The sequence below is a fragment of the Cebus imitator genome, unplaced genomic scaffold, assembly GCF_001604975.1.
Source record: "Cebus imitator isolate Cc_AM_T3 unplaced genomic scaffold, Cebus_imitator-1.0 Scaffold147, whole genome shotgun sequence".
Classification (NCBI taxonomy): domain Eukaryota; kingdom Metazoa; phylum Chordata; class Mammalia; order Primates; family Cebidae; genus Cebus; species Cebus imitator.
In genome coordinates this window covers 4,966,461-4,988,674 of record NW_016107462.1, presented here as the reverse complement: position 1 = coordinate 4,988,674, position 22,214 = coordinate 4,966,461, and the positions used below count along the sequence as shown (strand labels likewise).

Here is a 22,214-nt window from a genome sequence, read left to right as displayed (position 1 = left end):
AAGTTGGATTTTCCCCTATCTTTGTAGTCAGGATTTTATGTCCTCCTTGGGTACCAGAAATCAGTATTTTCTATACAGCTAAGTCAAGTTCATCAAGACAAGGCAAATCCAACAATTTTGGTAGTGCCTGCTTTTATTGTAAATGGAGAACATAGCTGGTGATACTTAACTCTTTCTTTGCTGTCCTTGGAAGATACACATACACAAGCAACTGGAACCCAAATTAAGAAGAAATAATGACAAGGATAAAAGAAAAATAAATTAATATTTTAATTATTTAAGCATTATAAGTTTCTTTATAAAAAAGAGACATGATTTAGTGAAAAGAACTGATTGGAATTAAAAGTACAGCATTCTGGCTTTGCCTCCAGTATGGATTATAAAGAATATAATCTTGACAAAGTTATTTCTTTTCTCTGGTTCTCAAATTTTTCATATGTAATCAGAGAGTTAAAGTTTATTATCTTATCAAAATTCTATGAGTATATACATATACATATAGAAGATATGAATTGAATGTATATATATATATATATGTATATGCATATATGTTATATATTCATTTGTATACCCCACACACCCCTAGGTATGAATCTTAGTTTTATATGGGAAATAGATGATAAAAATAAGGGGCTGAAATAGATTACAGGTAAGGTCTAGTCCTATGCTTACAGCATTCGTTTATAGCATCAAAATGCCCATATTGTCATTCATCCAAGGCAAAGAAGCAGCGGGAAGCTGTTAGAATTGCAAATTTGGGGGCCCTACCTCATAGCAGGAGAGGCCTAGGGATGCCTGTTGCAACCTGCCCTCCAGGTGATTCTGATAAACACTAAAACGTAAGAACCACTGCATTTGAACATTCCCAGGAGAGCAAACTATAAGCTAGGGTCCCAGGCAGAAGTAAAGAGCAAGTAATTAAAAGGGAAAAAGCAGGTTACTCTACAGAGAACTTGGCAGCAGAGGTGGTTAGGAACAGAGGTTGGCAAGACACAGCTGTGGGAATAGGGGAAAGTGATCGCAGTAGGGAAGCGATGTGGCTCTCAGAATACAGAGGTGCAAGCAGCAAAGTTAAAGCAGTAGCCCCATAGTCCTGGTTAAATCATTTGTTCTCATTCAGTAATTTCTTCCAGTACACTAAAACTGCTGGCTTTAGAACCTATTCTCATACAGTGGAGCCAATCATCCTGTCTTCAGCCACAGCTACTCTTCAGCCCCAAAGCTACTTACTGGAGAAAGCTGAGATGCAAAGAATTAAGGCTTCTCAAGTGGATCCTGTATGAATTAGCCAGATACTTTCCAACAACCCAAGGGTATCCCGATTCCCATTTTAACTCTCCCCTCATTGGAGGCCAAGAGTGTGTATGCTCAAGGAAAGTAAGAAAACCACTGCAGTTTTTCACTGGGCTAGAGGTGAGGTTGGCCAGAGAGAGTGGCAGGGGTCAGAATAAGCCTGTGAAAGCGGCAAGGCAAGAACTCAGCATGGAGACTTTTCAGGAGGCTTATAGATGCTGTGTTGTCATCCAGGACGTTCCCCTGAGAGGGGAATCCCCGGCTTTGCAACTTCCTAGCCAGCGTGAGAGCCACCAGCCGGCTGTAACCTTTCCTGCGATGTTCTGGGAGGGTGTAGCCATGGCACATGGTGGCAAACTGGTCTGTGATGGACCAAGAGACGGGGTTTCCCTTCTCATCCCGGACACACACACTAGGGAAGCAGGCGATGAGGTTGGCGATGTACCGGAGACATTGCTCATTGCCACCCCGCGACCAAGTCCGGTTGAGTAGATCCGCATCAGCAGCACTCAAGTAGGTTAGTCGTGGGGAAGGCCCCTTCCTAGATCAGAATGACACGAGAACAAATAGGACCTCAGAATCACGTGATTATAAATAACTACTTCTCTCTCTCTCTCTCTCTCTCTCTCTCTCTCTTGACGGAGTCTTGCTCTGCCGCCCAGGTGGGAGTGCAGTGGTGCGATCTCAGTTCACTGCAATCTCCGCCTCCCAGATTCAAGCAATTCTCCTGCCTCAGCCTCCCCAGTAGCTGGGATTACAGGGCCCAGCCACCATGCCTAGCTAATTTTTGTATATTTGGTAGAGATGAGGTTTCACCATGTTGGCCAGGCTGGTCTTGAACTCTTGATCTCCTGATCTGCCCGTCTCTGCCTTCCAAAGATCTGGGATTATAGGCATGAGCCACCACGCCTGGCCTATAACTCATTTTGATGGCTCAAAATGAGTAACCATCCCTGAGAGGGCACCTAAGATTTTCAGTGAGTTAGAATTCACTATTCCCAATTTACAAGCAACTTTCGGAGTTTTATTTCTGAGAAGACAAAGCACTTACTACACCAAATTTAAGTCATTGCTTCTAATTTTATGTTCACTTGCTTTTATCTTCAGCACAGGTCAAGGAAAGTGTTTCTGTTGTTAAATCAGTTAAATTCGACCTGCAGCTCCCTCCATACCTTGAGTCCCCATGTGTTGAACTGCAACCTACCATAGTATATAAATGACTCCAAACAACCCTAGGAGTATAACAAATGGTTGAGTTTGTTAAATGAGCCAACCATAGGCAAGTAAGTGAGCAGACCATGCCCAAATAATGCAGATACCTAGCTGCTGCCAATCAGAGGATTTGCCTACTTTGCTTCTGTGATCTGGCCTATAAAATCTCCCACTGGTGGGTGTAACTTTGAACCTCTTCTGATTCTGAGTGCTGCCAGATTCATGAACCGTTCTTTGCTCAAATAAACGTTCTATTTTTATTTATTTATTTATTTATTTATTTATTTATTTTTAAGACAGAGGCTTACTCTGTCTCCCAGGTTGGAATGCAGTGGCACAACACAGCTCACTGCAAACTCTACCTCCCTGGTTCAAGCGATCCTCATACTTCAGCCTCCTGAGTATCTGGGATTACAGGTGTGCCACCATCCCTGGCTAATTTTTGTATTTTTAGTAGAGACAAGGTTTCACCATTTTGGCCAGGCTCATCTCCAACTCCTGCCCTCAAGTGATCCACCAGCCTACACCTCCCAAAGTGTTGGAATTATTCCAGGTGTGATCCACTGCTCCCAGACCAATGTTGCTAAATTTAATCTGTCTAAAACTTTTCTTTTAACACTGTCTGTAAACAACAACAGCAACAACAAAACCCCTCAGAATTGCGTTTATTTAGTCCTGACTCTGCTGAAATCCTCTCTAAGGCCTTGGTAAGTCCAGATTCTTGAAACCTTAATCTTTTGCTCAATAAAATAAAAGTTTTAGGATAGAACTTCTGTGGTTATGTATCCATAGCCAAAAAAGAAACACAGATTTCTTAATATGCCAGGCATATGTGCATGCTTTAGAAATATTTGGGTTTTTGTTTGTTTGTTTTTGACACCCAATCTCGCTCTGTCACTCAGGCTGGAATGCAGTGGCATGATCTCGGCTCACTGCAATCTTTGCCCCTCAAGTTCAAGCGATTCTCCTGCCTCAGCCTCCCAAGTAGCTGGGATGACAGGCACGTGCCAACATGCTCAGCTAATTTTTGTATTTTTAGTAGAGATGGGGTTTTTCTATGTTGGCCAGGCTGGTCTGGAACTCCTGACTTCAGGGTGGTTCACCCATCTCGGGCTCCCAAAATGCTGGGATTACAGGTGTGAGCCACTGTGCCCGGCCATATATGTTCTCTCAAACTGTCCTCTCGGCCTGCTTTTTTTAGGTTAAATAGTCCCAACCTTCAACTTTTCCACGGAGGTATTTGTATAGGCCACTAGCTTTCACTGTGTTTATTCTAATGTTATGAAAGTTTTTATTAATTTACAATATAAAGCCCTGATGTTAAGATAAAGAAAAATAATTGGTGCAATTTATTGGTGCAATTTATAAAAGCTGAAATAAATTTCTTAGATGAAAGCCTATGAGGCTGACAGTGCCTCAGAATTTGCTCTCAGTCTTAAAGCTATTAACATCATAAGACTATCCCAAGTGACTGGTAAGAGACTGGTCATGTTCTTGACATCATTTCTATATAGTAAAAATTTGTGTTTTCTTTTAATTAGTGGTGTGTAGTGTTATTGCTCATTTCAGGCATATTATCAGCTATGGAACTGGGCCAGTCATCTATCCACTAAGCAGGGGGGGAAAATAGCTGGCTTAGTGGAATTTTCTATTGAATTTTTGAGAAATAACTTTAAGGCAAGGGTAAAAAAGCTTTGGGCAGAAATATCACTGCAGATAAAAACACTGCTACGGCAAGTGTTTCAGGAGTAGTAATGTTAGAGACTCTGACCTTGTTTCCAAAGGGCACAGTGTTCAAAATAGAGTTGACGAAGTTGGGTAACGATTTATACGTTAAAGACAAATTGTTTACATCAGTGTTGTGTGGGAAGTTAAAAAAAATAAGGACAAAATGTTTAACTGCATGCAAAAAGAGATCAATTCAAGTTAAAACTCCATTTCAAAAGGCTTGACTACTCTTTAGCTATATTAAAGAGTCCTAACGTATGGATCTTACTTGGTCATTGATTCAAAACGAACTTAAAAATATTATTACATTTGGGAAATATGAATACTGTTATTTTACTTAAGGAAATATTATTAACAATATTTTAAGGGATTGTACAGAAAAGGCGAACATAGAAGGCTTGGGGCCATTGCCCTTAAAAAGACCTAATTGCAAGGTTGACCCTTGGTTGGTGTCTGGGAATGTGGATCTGGAGGAGGGCTACCATTTCCAGGACTTACATAAATGGCTCACTTTGATTAAACTGTGCAAACAGTGTGAGTTTTGCTGAACACTGGCTTTCCTTCTGCTAGTCTAGGAAATTGGTCTGTGCTAGGCAGAGGATGCTGCCAAGAAAAATCCTGGGCACTGAGTCTCTAATAGTAAGTTTCCCTGATAGACAACTTTTAGCTGAGCACGGTGGCTCACACCTGAAATCCCAGCACTTTGGAAGGCCCAGACAGGAGAACTGCTTGAGTCTGAAACATTTTACACATATCATTACAGGTCATTGCTTGGGGACTGAGCACATTCTGTGTGACTCCACTGGGAGAAAACTCTTGGAAGCTAGTGCCTGTTTTCTGCTGGACTTTACCCAGTGCACCTTTTCCCTTTGTTGATTTTGCATTTTATCTTTTCATTATAATCAATCACAGCCATGAGTATATTTGCTGAGTCTTGTGTGTCAACACAGTGAACCATAGAACCCTTGGGTGTTCCTGGGGACCTCTGACACAGGAGTAATATCAGTATAATGGGTTTTTTTTTTTAAGATTCATTTTTTAGAGTTACATATTAAAATGTTTAAGGATAATGTCTGGGACATTTTCATCAAAACAATCCAGGGAGTGGAAAAAATATACAATTGTATAAATTAAATAAGGTTAGCTACATATTGGTGGGAGGTTCTTTATACTATCCTTTTAACTTTTATGTGTGTTTGAAATTTTCTTAATTAAAAATATAATAAAAGAAAATCCAGTTGCTTTCCTATGGCTTAAAATGTGCATTCTTTTTAAGGCTTAGTGCTGTTTTGCTCAATAATTTTTTCAACATTCACTATAGGATTGAAGAAAATTAGTATTCATTGTGGTGGGTGTTTTTAAACTATCTTTCTTCAGTCTCTTGCAAAACAACATGTCAAGAAAATATTATAACACTTTTAAAATTATTAACTAGTTTGGTTTAGTCATTCTAAACTATATACATTTATCAAGACATCACATTGTACCCCATAACTGTGTACAATTATTATTTGTTGATTTAAAATGATATTAATTTTAAAAACACTTAATGGAATGAATTCAGAAGAAATTGAGACTAGGAAAGGTAATCAGTAAGTGACAGAGCAGGGACTCCAAAAGAAGAATGAATGCAGATAGAAACTAATCATTGTTTTGAAAGATTGCATCTGGAGTTGAACTTGGGATTTCTTGGCTCTATAATTTACCCCTGTGTGTTATTTCATCTCTGCTTAAAAAGGTGTGGGGTGGGAGGGGCAGTAATGATAGTCCTACTTTGCAACGTTGTGGAAAGAACTAATGGAATAATATATTAAGACATTTAGTCCCTGGCACATAAGAGCTCAACGTAAGTCAGCTATATACTCCCATCCCTGAAACAGCAAAAATAATAACTATATAAATTATTGTTGGATTGTTGGACTCAGACAATATAAATTATTTAGAATTATTTGAGGGAGGAGGACACCAAGGAATAATTTTTCCATGGGTACTGTGAAAACATACGAATCCTGAGTTCATTTATAACTATGGACAAAGTTACTGATTTGATTTTCAACGAAATTATGAGCAGTCAAGCACAGGAGAGGGAAGAGTAAACACACACACACACACACACACACACACACACACACACACACACACATACACACACACCCATTTATGCTCAATGGCTGAAATCCAAAGTGCCTAGATACTCCGTAGTGATACTAAGTACTCCAGTTACTGCTACCTGTAATTCTATAGCAGTAAGTCCTGCCCCAAATGCAAAAACTTGGTTTACATACAGGAAACTGGCATCTGGCAGAGTTGAAACAGGAGAAAAACAAACAGCCTTGAAGGAAGTTAGCTTTACATTCAACTGCTTTGAGTTGGCAACCGCTTTGGAAACATCATATAACTCACTCTGCAGCCCTGTGTATAGAAAGACATAATTTAATATATGGGCATTTTAGTTAAAAAAGGAAAGTGGAAATTTGTTGCAGTATTTTTATACTGGGTATCATCAATACCAGCAGTTTGCCACCTTGTATTATCCTAACCACTATATATTTACATGTAAATCATTACAGCTATTGTCATTTTCAGATTTTTCTAGGATTTTCAAATTCCCATGATGTTGCCCATTGGGACCACCATCACGATCTTTACAGAAACTTATCATGGGAATATCCCATGGGACTTTTTATCACTGGGCTCAAGTGATCCCCCGCCTCTGCCTCCTGAGTGCATGCCACCCCTTGGCCAATCTAATTTTTAAGTTTCTTTGTTTTGTTTTGTTTTGTTTTTGCAGAGATGGGGTCTCCCTATGTGCCCAGGCTGGTCTCACACTCCTGGCCTCAAGTGATCCTCTTGACTTGGCCTCCGAAAGCTCTTGGATTACAGGCATGATCCACCATGCCTGGCCCTCCCTGGTCTTCGTTCTTAGAGAGCTTATAGAATGACTCCTTTCTCCACCTTTCCAAATCCCCATCCACTCTTTCCTTTCCAGTCTGTGTACTGATTGATTGAATCCTCTGCAAACTGACTTTCCCTCTTCCCCTGGCTAATGGCTTGCCTCCTCCCCTCTGGTAAGGCTCTTCAGTGTGGCCCTGGGCTTCTTGAAGAATGCATGAGTGGGAGGGCATATTGAACGCAGTGTAGTATCTGAGCCTTGACTCCTCCCTCAGGGAATTAAGCCTCAGAAAAGATAAGTGAGCTTTTGAGTTAATGTTATGAAGATTATAGATGCTGTGGCTAGTATCCCATATTACAACACTGAATTCCACCTAAGTAATTTAAAAGACTATGAGAAAAAAGGAGACTGCCTACTTTTCAAGTGTGTGGTCTTAAATTTTTTAATCTACATGTTTTCCTTCAATCTTTACCCCCCTCTCTGATTCTTTCAATTTATTTGTTAAAAAAAAAAAAAACCAAGCATTTGCTGTGCAGTTTTCATAATCTTGGAGTTTGTTGATTACCTCGTCATGGTGTTCTTGATCATGTCCTTTGGTCTTCTTTATAGGTTACAACTTTTAACAAATTATTTTCCCCTTTCCCACAAGTGAAAGGAACTTCCACATTTTGCTCTGCCTCTTTCTACCTACCTTCTTATGAGAAGAGTAGTTAACTGGATAAGCCAGAATTCCGGACATTTCTTAGACTAGTTACCAATAAGCAGGCTTCTGAGACTCTCAGGTTAGTACACATATAGATAATCCTTTTCACATCAGTGCAACTAGTAGTGAGCAGAAGAGCCTGGCCTGTCTGGGTAGCTGTATACTTTTTCACTTTCTCCCTTCACATAGCAAACCAAAGGGTGGTTTAGCTAGTTTGGGTAGCTTGGTAGCTTAAACATGATTTAATATTGTTCATTAATGGCTCTTAGATTAAAAATGACAAAGGCATTCCTATGCATGATTTGTCATTCCTCTGGACACCAAGACCTGAAGCAGCTCTACCACCTAATTCTTGATCTACCCAGTAGCCAAACTAGTATCTGTGACTGGAGTCTGTACTGTGGCAAATGTTGATCATGTATATGGCTAGTAGGTAGGCTTTTAGAATTGTGTTATGGAACCAGAGACGATTTATGAACTTTTTAGGTGCTCCAATTAATAGTAAAGATACCAGGGACTTCCTAGAAGGTATTCAGTATTCCAAAAACATTACAGCTATTACTACAGAAGTCTACAGTCAAGACCACATGAGAAGCCCAGGGTAATGTCCAGGCTGACTTACATGCTACATGAGGGACCTTTACTACTCCATCTATGTTAGGTGATACTAATTCACGTTTGTCCCCACCAAACCTTCAGAAAGAATGACTGGGTCGATTTAGATGACTATAACTTACAACTATCAGCTCAGCCTTCTGAAAAATACTTTGGAAATTATATACCTCTTTTCTATATAATGATGAATTAAGGTGATTTAGTGATAATAGGCCTGTAGCACCAAGATCCATCCAATTACTGCCATGATTTTTCACATCAATGAGGAACTTTATTCATTTTTATGTTAAAGTAATAATGGTCAGAACATTTTTTTTTCTAAATTGGCTATGGAAGTGTTAGAATCATGTCTCATTTCTAACCAGCATAACTGGGACAAATCTGTAAAGGTAAGAGATAGTTTAGAGCTTCTTGCATAAGGTCTTTTTGAGCATTTACAAATACATTTTTTATGACATCTAAAGGGTTTGGCTTATGACCATGTGTTAGTCATTATTTGCAAATTTTCCAGGTGGATAGAAGCTTTTCCTTATTGGAGGGCCTCAGTTCTCTATAGTTTAAAAAAAAAATTCCTAGCCTTTACATTTCCAATATGAGGTTCTCTACTTTCACTGGAACAGTCATAAACAACAACTTTATTGCCTATACCAACAACTCATCATTATGAAAAGTTGGAAGAGTAAGTGTACACTGAAGCTGAAACTATTCATCTAAACTATCAGGAACCCTTAAATATTCCTTTCTGCTGGCATAAAGTTCTGCCACAAGCCCTGATCACCATGAAATTATCTCCTCACAGCTCATATAAACTCTTTCTGTATAAAATCACTTTAGCAGCCTAGGAAATAGGGTAAGACTCTGTCTGTACAAAAATAAAAATAACCCTGTGTGGTGGTAGCACCTGTAGTCCTGGCTACTCAGGAGGCTGAGGAAAGAGGATCCCTCGAGCCCAGGAGTTCAAGGCTGCGGTGAGCTATGATCACACCACTGCACAGCATGGGTTGCAGAGCAAGACCTTGACTCGAAGAGAGAAAAAAATCATTTCAGGACATTATGCAGAACAATTGATTATTTCTTTCCAGAATCATCTGATTCAGAAAAAATAAAAGGCCTACCTATTGGCTAAGACCTAAATGATAGTTATTTTAAAAGGTGTGATAGAAAAGGATTAAAACGAATAAGAAAAAATATTCTCTGATTCTCACTGATATCCTTCCATGCTACAGTAATAGAAAAAATATGTCACCTAAGAATGGATCCATTTAAATGATCTCTTTTTAACCTGAAAGCAATGCATGCCTCATTAGAAGTGACAAGTAAGTGTTCTTATAACACTATAATACAGAAATGATAAATGCATAAAATGTATGTTTGTATTTATACATATATGTGTATACACATAATCTGTATATTTTCATATATATGAAATACCTATATCTATCTGGATATATACTACGGAGGAGAAAAAATGACTGTATAATGTAAGTCTTGCACTTCACCTCACCTTGTATTTGAAAAACTTGGTCCCAGTTAAAAACATCACATTCTTCCAATAGCTGTTGATAAGCTCTGACATCCTTGTAGAACACAGCATAGGCATTAGTATAATGATCAAGGTTGTCTACCTCAGCCTAGGACAGAGGACATAATTATAAAAACATAAACATATTATCTGGATAATCCAAATCTTAGGTAGATTAGATAATATTAGTTGGGCATGTCTAGCTAATTTTTAGGTGTCTAACAAATTTAGTCACCTATAAAACAATGGCTAAGTGGGAATGGGGCTAATGTGCTGCAGTGATTCTTTCTCCTGGGATTAGGAAAGGTTTTTTTTTTTTTTTTTTTTTTTTGAGACGGAGTTTTGCTCTGTCGCCAGGTTGGAGTGCAGTTGCGTGATCTCAGATCACTTTAATCTCTGCCTCCCAGGTTCAAGCGATTCTCCTGCCTCAGCCTCCCAAGTAGCTGGGATTACAGGGGCACACCACCCCACCCAGGTATTTTTTGTATTTTTAGCATAGATGGGATTTCACCATGATGGCCAGGATGGTCTCCATTTCCTGACCTTGTGATCTTCCCACCTCGGCCTTCCAAAGTTCTGGGATCACAGGCGTGAGCCCCCGCACCTTTTTTCTTCTTTCTTCTTGGATTAGAAAAGGTTTTGATTTGTTTTAAAAATTTTTAAATTATTTTTTATTTTTTAGCAACAGGGTCTTGCTTTGTTGCCAAGGCTGGAGTGAAGTGGTGAAATCATAGCTCACTATAGCCTCAGACTCCTGGGCTCAAGCAGTCCACTTGCCTCAGCCTCTCAAGTAGCTGAGACTATAGGCACAAGCCACCATATCTGGCTAGGAAGGTTTTTAGCCATCCATTTCACATTTTTCTAGGATTTTGTTTATTTATAAAAATAAAAAGGGTATATAACTGAGTGGATTTACTTCCAAAAATTACAACTCTCAAAATCTTCTTAATGTGGTCAGGACAGCACCTCTTTGGCCATGTGAGCTTCTCCTTGGTCTCAGGGGAAGAATGGGGCAGATGTTGTCTTCACTCTTCTTCCAAATACCCACATGACCAAAGTCATCAGTCATAAGGAATCATTCCCTCAGGGAAAAAGCTAGTATCTATAAATCAGCCATCTGTGCTTCATCCTTCTAGAGATCATGAAACACTAAGGAACCTCTTTACTGAACATGTTTAGACTAGAGGTTTTTCATATTCCTGACACTCAGAAGCCAGTCAAATTAGAAACTAATGGTGAGGCTGGGTGCAGTGGCTCATGCCTGTAATCCCAGCACTTTGGGAGGCTGAGGCAGATGGATCACCTGAGGTCAGGAGTTCAAGCTCCGCCTGGCCAACATGGTGAAACCCTGTTTCTACTAAATTCTCTACTAAAAATATAAAAATTAGCCAGGCATGGTGGTGGGTGCCTGTAATCACAGATACTTGGGAGGCTGAGGCAGGAGAATTGTTTGAACCTGGAAAGTGGAGATTGCAATGAGCTGAGATAGCACCACTGCACTCCAGTTTGGGTGACAGAATGAGACTCTGTCTCAAAAAATAAATAAATAGAAAATAAAAGAAGTTAATGGTGAAACATGTAGTGTTGTAAGCTAACGTATATGGCTACTATGGGCATAAAATATCATTACCTATTTTTTCTTTCCAATCCTTATTTTTAATTTTTTACCTTTCAAAACTGTACCTCTCTTTGTCGTCGGGTGATAACAGCTTTGAAATCTGGCCATGAATCCAACACCACTTCTTTTTGAAAGGGATTCCCACGATTTATGTTCATCACTGCTCCATAAACCTGAGTCACAGAACCCAGAGAGACAAGCCAATCATACTATTAGCTATTTCAGTCACATATTATCTTCCTTACTTCTTGTTCTACTGTATAATCGTGTTCATGAGAGGAAATTATAAACATGTACATATAAATGCAGACACAATAGATACACACATTAATTTTTCTATTGTTATTTCATCAGTGCACATGAAAACTGGTAAAAAGCCTATGAAATCCTATAAAAACTCTTTCCAGACCTAGTTTTTTATAGTATAGCAGTGAGAGGTACCAAATTCATAGGCTTACTAGGATGGGTATTTGGCATATAGGTCAGCAATAAATACTTGCTGAATGAATCAGGATGACATATGCAGTTAGGTTTCATGCATATTTAAAAACTTACAAAAAAATTTTGATGCTTGGCTGCTTTTCAAGTCCAATATACTTTTTCAAAATAACCTGTGAAATGCAACTACTTCAACCCTAAATTACGATTAGACATCATTAGAGGGTTATACCAACCCAAATTAAAAGAAAACAAAAAACTGTACTTTGATTTGATGGAGCAAGGCTCTGTAAGCATTCCCTGAAGGCTATCACTATATCTCATTCATTTTTAAGCTCATGGAGCCTGACATAGATGATTGAATGCTTGGTGACTGAACCAAACCAGAATAATGTTAGAATTCTGTTCTGTGGACTTTCACATTTTTTTTTTCTTTCTTTAAAGTTTTCTCTACTTTTATATTTATTTAATTAATTAATAATTAATTAATTTTTGCAACAGTGTCTCACTCTGTTATCCAGGCTGGAGTGCTGTGGGGCAATCACAGATCACTGCAGCCTTGAACTCCTGAGTCTTGCTTTGTCATATAGGCTGGAGTGCAGTGGTGCCATCTTGGCTCACTGCAGCCTCGGCCTCCCAGGTTCAAGTGATTCTCCCACCTCAGCCTTCTGTGTAGCTGGGACTAAGGCAATCACCACCACACCTGTATAATTTAAAAAAAAGTTTTTTTTTGTAGAGATGGGGGTTTCATTATGTTGCCCAGGCTGGTCTTGAACTCTTAGGTTCAAGTGATCCTTCCACTTTGGCCTTCCAAAGTATTGAAATTATAGGCATGAGCCATCATAAGCAGCCACATATTTTTCTCTACTAAGACAGATGTCCGTCCTACAAAACAGTTTCATATATCACATGTGTGCTTGTAGGGGTTGGACAAAGTTATGGTGGTAACAAGGACTGCCGAACTGTAGGAGTCCTTTTTACCACCATTCATGTTCATCAACAGTAAAATGAATAAATATATTGTAGCACATTGGTACTATAGATTACAAAACAGCAATGAAAATGAGTAGGCCATTGCGAAATGAGATCCCTGAATCTCACAAAAATAATGTTAAGCAAAAGAAGTTAGATATGAAAAAGATATTTACTGTGTGATCCAATTATGTTACATTGAAAAACAGGCAAAACTAAATTATGGCTTTGGAAGTCAGGATAGTGGTCCCTTTTGGGGAGCAGGGAAAGGTAGTGGTTGGAAAGGATCATTGGGGATGGGAAGGAGTGATGTCAAAAGTAATTTTCTTTCTCTGTAATAGTGGATGTTATGTAGGCATTTGCTTTATGAAAATTCATTGAGCTATATAATTAAATTGTGTATACTTTGTAGCATATGTTAGATTTCAATGAACTTCATATATATATATATATATATATATATATATATATGCGGACATTGGAACCTACATTTACCTCCCTTATCATTTTTTTGTTTAATTAAAAAAAAACCTTTTTAAAGAAATGGGACCTTGCTGGCCTTGAGCTCCTGGGCTCAAATAAACCCACTGCCTCTGCTTCACAAGTAGCTGAGACTACAAGCTTGCTACTGCACCTGACTTTATCACAATTTTAATCTCAATCACTCATTTTCTTCAGTGCCTGAAATTGTACAACTTTCTTCTGTATTACCCAATCTGGACCTCATTCACATATCCTCATAGAAGGAGTCGTTCCAAATTGGGTTTGGCTTATATTTTTGTGTAACGTGGATCATCCTTAGTGAAAATTCAAGCTCTAAAGTAACCTGGAAGGGTCATGCTTGTTCTGTTAATCATTAATTTCTGTGGCTGCTCATCTTGCATATATAGAGTAATGTTTATTAATATAGTTTCGCATGAGGAAACTATACATCCTTACTCAAGAATGTAACTTAAATATGATTGAGAATGTTCAAAATGTTAAAAGGGAAAAACCCTTTCAATATTCAGGTTTGGAAAGAAAAAACGTAACTTCTTTGTATAGGATTTAAAACCCCACTGAAAGATTTGACACTGGTTGAAAACAAACTCTTCCAATAGCTATTTATTCAAAGGGTGAATGTTGAGTTAAGGGGGTGTTGCTAGAAGGAAGTCAATGTGCTGGGGGAATGAGATGAGAGCTTAGGAAGGAACTTTACCACAAACTCCAAAAAACGGAGAAAGTGTAAATAAACAAAATTATATTTTCTTTATTCTTTTTTAAAATTCTCTAACATCTTTTATTACCCTGTAAACGTCACTGAAACCTTTTTTATTTATCTCTGGCAAAATAATTATTTGGGCATGTTATTAAAGCAAACTAGCCTACCACTTCATTCAATTCACTTCAGTGTCAGCATTGATCTTGGGAAAATTTGGGTCAGATTGTCCATTTAGAACTCCTTTAGCCAAATAATTCCAAATTGTTATTCACAATTTCCATACCACACAGAGTTTAAGCACAATAAGGCAAGATGGTCAAATTTAATTAACACAGTATAGTGCATTAGAGGACTCTTTCTAGATCACTTTTCTTCAAATTTTAATATACATAAGGATTATAGAGGGTCTTTAGTAAAAATGCAAGTCTCTGTCTTCACAAATTCTAATTTTTTATGTCTTTCCTGGGTGATTTGCATGCAACTCACATTTGAAAACCAGACATAGAGCAGTCTCCTTGCTCAAGAAATTCAGCCCTTAAAGGCAATTTCACTGTATTTATAACAAAATCTAAACCTCAGTTCTATTGTTTAAACTAGATTATGTTCTTAAGCGCAATGCCATCTAGTCCATACCCTTCTGCTATTTAAAATATTTTAGAACTCAGATTTATTTAGAAATAATCTAGAAATTATCTAAATTTCCTTAGGAGTCATCTAGGTGACTATGAAAAGTATAGTTTCCTGTGGGGGGACATGGGAGGGACAGCATTAGGACAAATAGCTAATGAATGTGTGGCTTAAAACCTAGATGACAGGTAGATAGTTGCAGCAAACCACCATGGCACATGTATACCTACGTAACAAACCTGCACGTTCAGCACAAGGATCCCAGACTTAAAGGAAAAAAACCCCTGTAATTCCTTGGGCCTTATCCCAGTCTGTTCAATCCGTTTCTAGTAGGAGGGAGCTGGAAAATTGTATGTTTAACAAGTGCTCCTAGAGAGTCTTGTCATCAGAAAAAAAGGGAAATATCCACATTATTTTACAGATTAAGACAATAAAGAAATTTTAAAAATTATTAATTTTATGGTACCTTGAGTGATTCCGGAAAGCAACGCTTCAACATTTTCTCCAGTATCAGTAATTTGGTAGAACAGTTTAGCACCAACATCTATTCCAGAGCTCTTGCAACTCCACACCTAATCAGAAACTTGAAGGTAGGCATTTAATTTTTGCCTGTTAATGTTTGAATCTATTTAGGAGTATTCTTGTAATTCTATTTTCATTGGGTATAATTCTGACTACCACTGCTCCCTCTGAAGGGGGAAGAAGGAAAATGGGGAAGCACAGGAATGGGTAAACCAGAGAATACATGGGAAGTGTTAATGACCTAATCCTTGGGAAAAACTGGTGCTGAAGGAAAAGAAAAAAAAATTTTTTTAAAAAGTTTTAAAAATGACTTAATTCTGAACAGATGTGAGTATCTATACTGGGTCATGTCTGTTACACACATTGATTATACTCTAAATTCTTCCTTCAGGGCATGTATAACAGTTGTAATTTTACATTTCTTTGTGTTTTATTTGATCTAAATGCCTCGTGAGTCAACTATAAGCTGTGTGAAGGTATGACCCATGTCTTCTTTGTGCTCTACTGTATCCACAGCACCTGCCAAAGGGCCTGGCACACAGTAGGGACAGTCTAAATAGTTGTTGAATGGAAAATATGAAGCTTAGAATAAGAATCTTGATGTAAGTAGAACAACATCCTTTTCACAATGTGGGACAAAGACTAGAGAAAGACTTGAGTGGGTTGGGTGGTTATGAGGAATAACTTGGAGAGAAATACCTAGTTGAAAATGTAGAATCAGAAGTGGGCAAAGGCTGAGGCTCGTTTTAGCCAGATAAAATTTAAAAAAGAAGAAGGGCCTACATAAAAGGTATGCAAAGTCATCATTCTCATGCAATTACATGTTTTTAGATTTGGGGGCTTCACCTCCCCCGCTTTGTTCCCAAGAAAACTTTTTTTCGGCATCATTCCAATCAGGGATGGACTGAATTAAAGAAAAAAAATATTTCTACATTCAGTGTAGCAGAGCTTATCAACTTATATGTGGCAGGTAGGCACTAGGATGGCAAAGAGAACTCAGCTAGACAGGAGAATGTGGTGCCTCTGTGGAGAGCTGGGATCATTGCTTTACAACATATTTTCCAGGTAGAGAAAACTTTACTCAATTTCCCTGTGTGGCATACCCATGTGATTACAGGATACCCTGAATGTTCAATTGCAATTTACCTAAAATCTGTTGTAAAATTCTATCAAGAGATTGATTTGAGCCTGAACTTCTGGAAAGCATATGAAGTTCACTGAGTGGTACACTTGAGGTGTTTGTGTTCTCAATTGTAATCTATTTGTAATTCAACTGTAATCTACCTAAAATCTGCTGTAACATTCTATCATTAGGTTGATGTAAGCCTGAAGTTCTGGAAAGCATATGATTAAGCCCTGTGGGCTCTAGTTCACTGAGTGGTACACTGGAGGTGTTTGTGCTCTCTGCAGGAGTCAGAAAAGATTGCAGGGGCCAGGGCAGCACCTGAACATCAAAGAGGCTTTTGAATCCTAGTACGCCCAGTCTGGACCACTATTAGAAACTTTGAAAAGATCAAGTTGCCATACTTCAGAATGGCAAAGAAAGAAGTACAGCCATCATCTCTTCACTTTTTCATCAGTTTAACTTTTCACTAACTTGTGTCATCTCTAAATACAATTTTAACTTTGTAGTACTTATTTGAAATACATTTATTTCAACTAAGTTTCAAAAATGAAACAAAATTATTTCAAAGGACAGTGGATCATGAACCTCTTAATCAGGTTGATGTCTAGAGATCTTTTTATGCCTGAATACTTAGCAAAGTAGCCAATGAAAAGAGTAGGAATTAGAATATTTGTTGATAATTGCTGCTTTATTACCTGGTTTGTTCCTTGAAGGATCTAAAGCCATTTATGAAAACACATAAAATATATCAAGAAAAATTAAGCTTGACTTAAAATTAAGGCAAGGGAGAAATAAAGGGACAAAGTAATATGGAGTCAAAAGTGAGGTTAATATGCAAAGTATGGAGCGTGGAACATAATCCTATGTATAAAGATGATCCCCCTTAATCATGGATTCCACATTTGAAAATTTTCCTGCTCACTAAAATTTATTTGTAATTCCCAAATCAATACTTGTGGCACTTCTGCAGTCATTTGTAGTCATGTATAGAGAGCAGCAAAAAGAACTGGGTTTCCTAACTCATGTTTCTAGCTAAGGTTGAACAGGGTATCCCTCTGCCTTCTTGTTTGTTCTTATACTGTAAACAATCATCCTTTTCATGGTCTATTTAGTGCCAAGTTTTTCAAATTTCTGTGCTTTTTGTCAATTTTGCTGTTTAAATTAGACCAAAAGCATAGCACTTAGGTGCTATATAGGTGTTCCTAAGTGCAAAAAGGCTGTGATGTGAATATTGGAGAAAATACAACTGTTAGGTAAGTTTCGTTTGGACATGAGTTATAATGTTCCTGAATCAATGATATGTATTAATGTGTCTTTCAACAAAAACACACATAAAACAAGGTTATTATTGATCTGCTGATGAAAATACTGTGACCAGAGGCTGACAGGAACCTAACTGTATTTCTGTTAGGATCAATGTTTCAGTATCAACTAAGTCAGTGTCTGGTATCATTGTATTGAAAATAATTACCACAATGAGAATCAATTGTACTTGCAGCAGGCGAGGGGACACTTTTGACACTAAACCTTCTAACATAAAAAGAAACAAATATGATTAGTTACATGATTCACTTTGCCCAGAAAATTATCCTCTTTCCACTAGCATTTGCTTGTTTTTTCACTTATGCCATCTCTAAAGTCCAGTACTCTAGCTTCTTAAGAGTAAAACCTCTCCTTAATCAGGCTTCAACCTACCCTTCTAGACTGTACTCTTGCAACTCCCAAATTACTCAGGGTGACAAGCTAAAATCAGAGACATTCCCCCATGGATTCATACAGAGAGGACACTACAATTAATCTACATTTGACAATACCCTTTCAGTAAACAGCAATTAATTTCTTAAGGATCTTTCATTAAATAGAAAGATTTTTTCAATGCCACAAAATAGAGCAGAATTCTCATAGATGCAGAAAATATTTTCTGCACATTTTTCAGTCATGTTAGAGTCATAATGACGAATAACTCTGAAAGCTCCAAGAGCAGAGTGTCATAACTTACCACTCGATTACAGACCGTCCATAATCAGTATGTTCTGGCATTGGAACATACAGGTTGGTAACTCCTTTAAACAAACTATAACCAATAGACTCACTGTTTGAAAGTATTTGTCAAGAAAAATAATTATGCTCAAGTAAGTTTTAGAAACTGAACTTTCTTTGGGGGCATTTGAGTGTTTATAAGCACAGAGCAAGCATCTAAACTATTTTATTAATTAATATTTATCATAACAATGAAAGCATGACACTCTCCTGGGAGACCTTTAAGTCTTATAAACACTAAAACATAAGATCTCTGTTTTTATAATGTAATACACTATTTACAGTACAATAGTGGGCATTTGTTAATGAGGAAATACATTTTTTAAGCACTTATAATCCAATGCTAGTAATTATTTTTCATGTTAGGATTTTTGTTTCAGAGAGGTTGTTCTAGTTGTGACCATATCACAATGCAAAAAAATTTATACTTCGTAATGCTTATTTTCCTCCTATCAAAATTTAAGATTAAAAAAACCTCAAAACAAAAACACGTCAAGAAACAAAACAACATATATCTCTCCTTGAAACCTAATTGCAATGTATTCTTCCTGTATAAAGTTGGATTTCATCTCTTCTCTATTTTTCCCATCCTTTTCTGCAATTATAAACTATGACTGGAAATGTATTATATTAATTAATAAATGTTTACCTGCTGGGAGTTCGGTCCAAAAGTGAGGATTTTCAGCTGTGTATCAGTGCAGTGGCTCCTTTTATATAAATGGCAAGCTTATTCTTCAAGGCTACTTCCCTAATTAGCCCTTAGTGGAAAGAGGAGAGAGAGGAAAACAAAAGTGCCCACACCTGTAGAAGGGGAGGAGTTTATGATGTTGGTCAGGTGAAAATCACCTCACACACAGCACAGGAATTTACACTCCATCTCTTCCTTTTTTAACACATTTAGTCTTATGGTGTAAAAGCCAATGAATACTAATCTTGATTTAGAGATGGGAATTTTCTAGACATAAAACCTGTTTATTAATCAGTATCTCATGAACGAGAATAAAAAGAAATGGAACCCAGGCAAATTGTGGTATGATAAGAAAATAATATAAAGGTATTCACCCTTTAGTTATTTTTTATATATTCTGAAGAAAATTATTTTGCTGCCCTAAACTTCCAAAGCTGAAAGGGGGTGGTAGTCTCTACAGATGATACATACAAAAATGAGAGTAATTTTGAAAATTTCAATTCCTTCAGCCTATTGTTTTAAATGAAAAGTCTTTCAGAGTTTACTCACTTCTTTCAAAAGACTGCAATTTCAACCACCATCTAAGTATTTACTTGGACATCTCAGCGCTCAATACCTGAATCTTGAAATAATACGCAACACAAATGTCTCAACATATGCAGAGCAGAGTGCTTCAGTTTGAATGTGGACACATGGCAGGATTCCGTTTACCATCTTTATGTCTCATAAAATGTTAAGTTAGGGCATTCTTTACTGGAAGACACTGAACTTTGTAATACAATGGGAAGCAGAGTGGAGACATTGTATTAGATGTCAATTACTAGATGTCAAAATAAGAGTTTTGGATCTTGCTGTATATATTGGTAGCTTCTTTTTCAAAAGATGTTATTGAGAACAAAGTATACCTACTCATGGTCTTAAGCAGCCTATATAAATACAGTTTTCTAAATATCAACTGAGTAAAATAGATTTTTAAAAAGTTAAGCAAAAGCTGTTATCTGCAAAACAGAAACTCCTTTAGATGATAAGTGCAATATCCTAGGGAAAACTTTAAAAAGTTAGGGGTCTTATTATTTATAAACTCTGAGATATGTAAAGGTCTCCCCAAATTTAGATTACACCCTGTTTCCAAGTGCATTTAAAAGAGAAACTTAAGTTCTTTGTTCTTTATAAAACATCAGAACTAACTGGAACTAATTTTTGCCTGAAGAAAAAATAATAAAAGGGCAAAACATATTACTTTTCCAGGAAAGTATGGTTGAACATAATTACATTTGAGATATACAAATCAGGCTAAAGTAAGCTTTTAACTCTGAGATTAAAGGAAAAGGAGGAATAAAGGAGATCGCCAACGTAAGATTAATTTAAAGGAATTGTCTTCTGAAAGCTCAAGTGAACAAATCTGCAATACATATTATTGCTATATTCAGAAAGTACATCAGATTGTACTCTGCTTTAATTTACTCATTAGATTCAGTAGCCCCTTCTACTTTGTAGCTTACCAGAAAACTCCTAAGAAGAGTGTCAATTATTTTTTTCACTTCCTTGCTCTATCATTTACTATCTGTATGAGCTTAAGTTACTTAGCCTCCCTGTGCTGTAGTTTCTTCACCTGTAGAATGGAGATAATAATGGATGTTATGAGGTTAAATTCCCATAGGGTTGTCATTAAGATTAAATATAAAAATAGAAGCTAAAAAGAATTAAATGAACAGTGGATATCGGGGTAGCAAATGCCCTATTATGCATATAAGCAAAAGTAAAACCATGAAGGATTATTACATAATATTTTGAACTTTTGGAAATAATATATTTTTAAAATATAAAACCAAGCCAAAGACACATCACAAACAGGAAAATAGCTACAACATAAATAAAACAAAGAAAACTTGTATTAATAAAGAGCTCTAAAATATCATTAACAAAGGTTAAATACCTGTTAATAATTTATACCAAGATTAAACCTTGGTATAAATACATGTATATATGTAATGGGATTGGATTAGTACCTGGCATGTAGCAAGCACTCAATAAATGTCAGCCATTTTTATCATTTTTACTACTGTCATATATCCCTGTTTTATTATTTGAAAACTTACAGTCATTTTAAGGACCCCACTGGGGGGCAGAAATGGGGCTAAACTGGCTAAGGCACATTTATTTCTACTAGTTTAAATGAACAACTTCATTTTAAAAATGTGCTCTATTGTAGTTCTATTGAATTTAGAAAATGTCCCTCTTATATCTTTCTCGTTGTCCAATTTTAACAACTACATCCTATCTTTGGATATGGTTGCTAAAGCAATTTCACAGACTTGATAAGAGCAGGGGCTACTTTAAGAAAACAGCAAACACATAAGCCAAGAAAAATTGGTTCTGTGGTGGCTTAGTTGTGAAGAAATATATTTAGTAACAACTCAACCAAAATGTGAATTAAAAAACAAAAATAGCTCACTTTTTGACATAATAAAGCCCCACTGAGAAATTAAAATTTCTCTCTGCTTTTATTTCCTTCTTTCCTTTTTCTCTCTTAAACCTAAATATTTCTTAACAATGAATGAAACATGAGAGGATTTAGACTTATGTTTAGAAATTAAGCCAACCCGTATAATTCAAATACTAATTTTGACAGGTGCAACTGCATATTTTTGTAAACAGAGAATGCCAAGAAATTCTATCCAACCAAATAAACAAAAGTAAATCCTTTAATTTTAGGTTCCAGTGCAGGTGTCTAATACTTAAACAAAGCCTGTTTGTTGAACATATGTCCAACTGGGAGTTGGGGAAAATAGAAGGGCTTATATAAAGTAGGAATTTTAAGTGACTGACATCACACTAAGGATCTGCAACATATCTGTAAAGTCTGCCTCTCAAAACAGTTCTACCAATTTACCTTCCTTTCAGCAGAAATACTTGGTGCCCATTTTTCAGTATGTTCAGCAATTTTCTTCAGCTTTTTCCGTCTTCGTCAATTTGATAGATGAAGACGTTTTAATTTGCATTTATTTATTTATTT

General features: G+C 37.0%; 2 protein-coding genes across 3 annotated transcripts in view; both read right to left on the bottom strand.

Moving 5' to 3' along the window:
* Positions 1-248: 248 nt before the first annotated feature.
* GLYATL3 (glycine-N-acyltransferase like 3) lies at positions 249-19,290 on the bottom strand. 2 transcript variants are annotated; one of them, XM_017542797.2, is made up of 6 exons: positions 19,160-19,290; positions 15,289-15,405; positions 11,650-11,757; positions 9,949-10,075; positions 6,519-6,645; positions 249-1,834 (listed from the first exon to the last, which is right to left on the bottom strand). In XM_017542797.2, exons 2-6 carry the CDS (start codon positions 15,364-15,366, stop codon positions 1,408-1,410), a joined length of 867 nt encoding a protein of 288 aa, XP_017398286.1. In that variant the 5' UTR covers positions 15,367-15,405; positions 19,160-19,290; the 3' UTR covers positions 249-1,407. The 2 variants fall into 2 exon arrangements, with proteins under 2 accessions (XP_017398286.1, XP_017398287.1); XM_017542798.2 differs by lacking the exons at positions 11,650-11,757; positions 19,160-19,290 and having other exon boundaries at positions 15,289-16,905.
* Positions 18,466-22,214, bottom strand: part of CENPQ (centromere protein Q) — a 31,628-nt gene continuing 27,879 nt past the window's right edge. Inside the window, exon 10 of the mRNA XM_017542755.2 lies at positions 18,466-18,562. Coding sequence (XP_017398244.2) covers positions 18,466-18,562 — 97 coding nt within the window. The remainder of the gene's footprint in view (positions 18,563-22,214) is intronic.

Bases quoted from the DNA above. Each gene is read 5' to 3' on its own strand.
- GLYATL3 (XM_017542797.2), bottom strand. From the start codon at position 15,366: ATGTTGGTGCTAAACTGTTCTACCAAATTACTGATACTGGAGAAAATG. The intron at 10,076-11,649 runs GTACAGTTTTGA...CCTCTGTCCTAG, and splicing joins TCACCCGACGACAAAGAGAG to GCTGAGGTAGACAACCTTGA. The intron at 1,835-6,518 runs GTATGTAAACCA...ATTCTGATCTAG, and splicing joins CTGCCAGATGCCAGTTTCCT to GAAGGGGCCTTCCCCACGAC.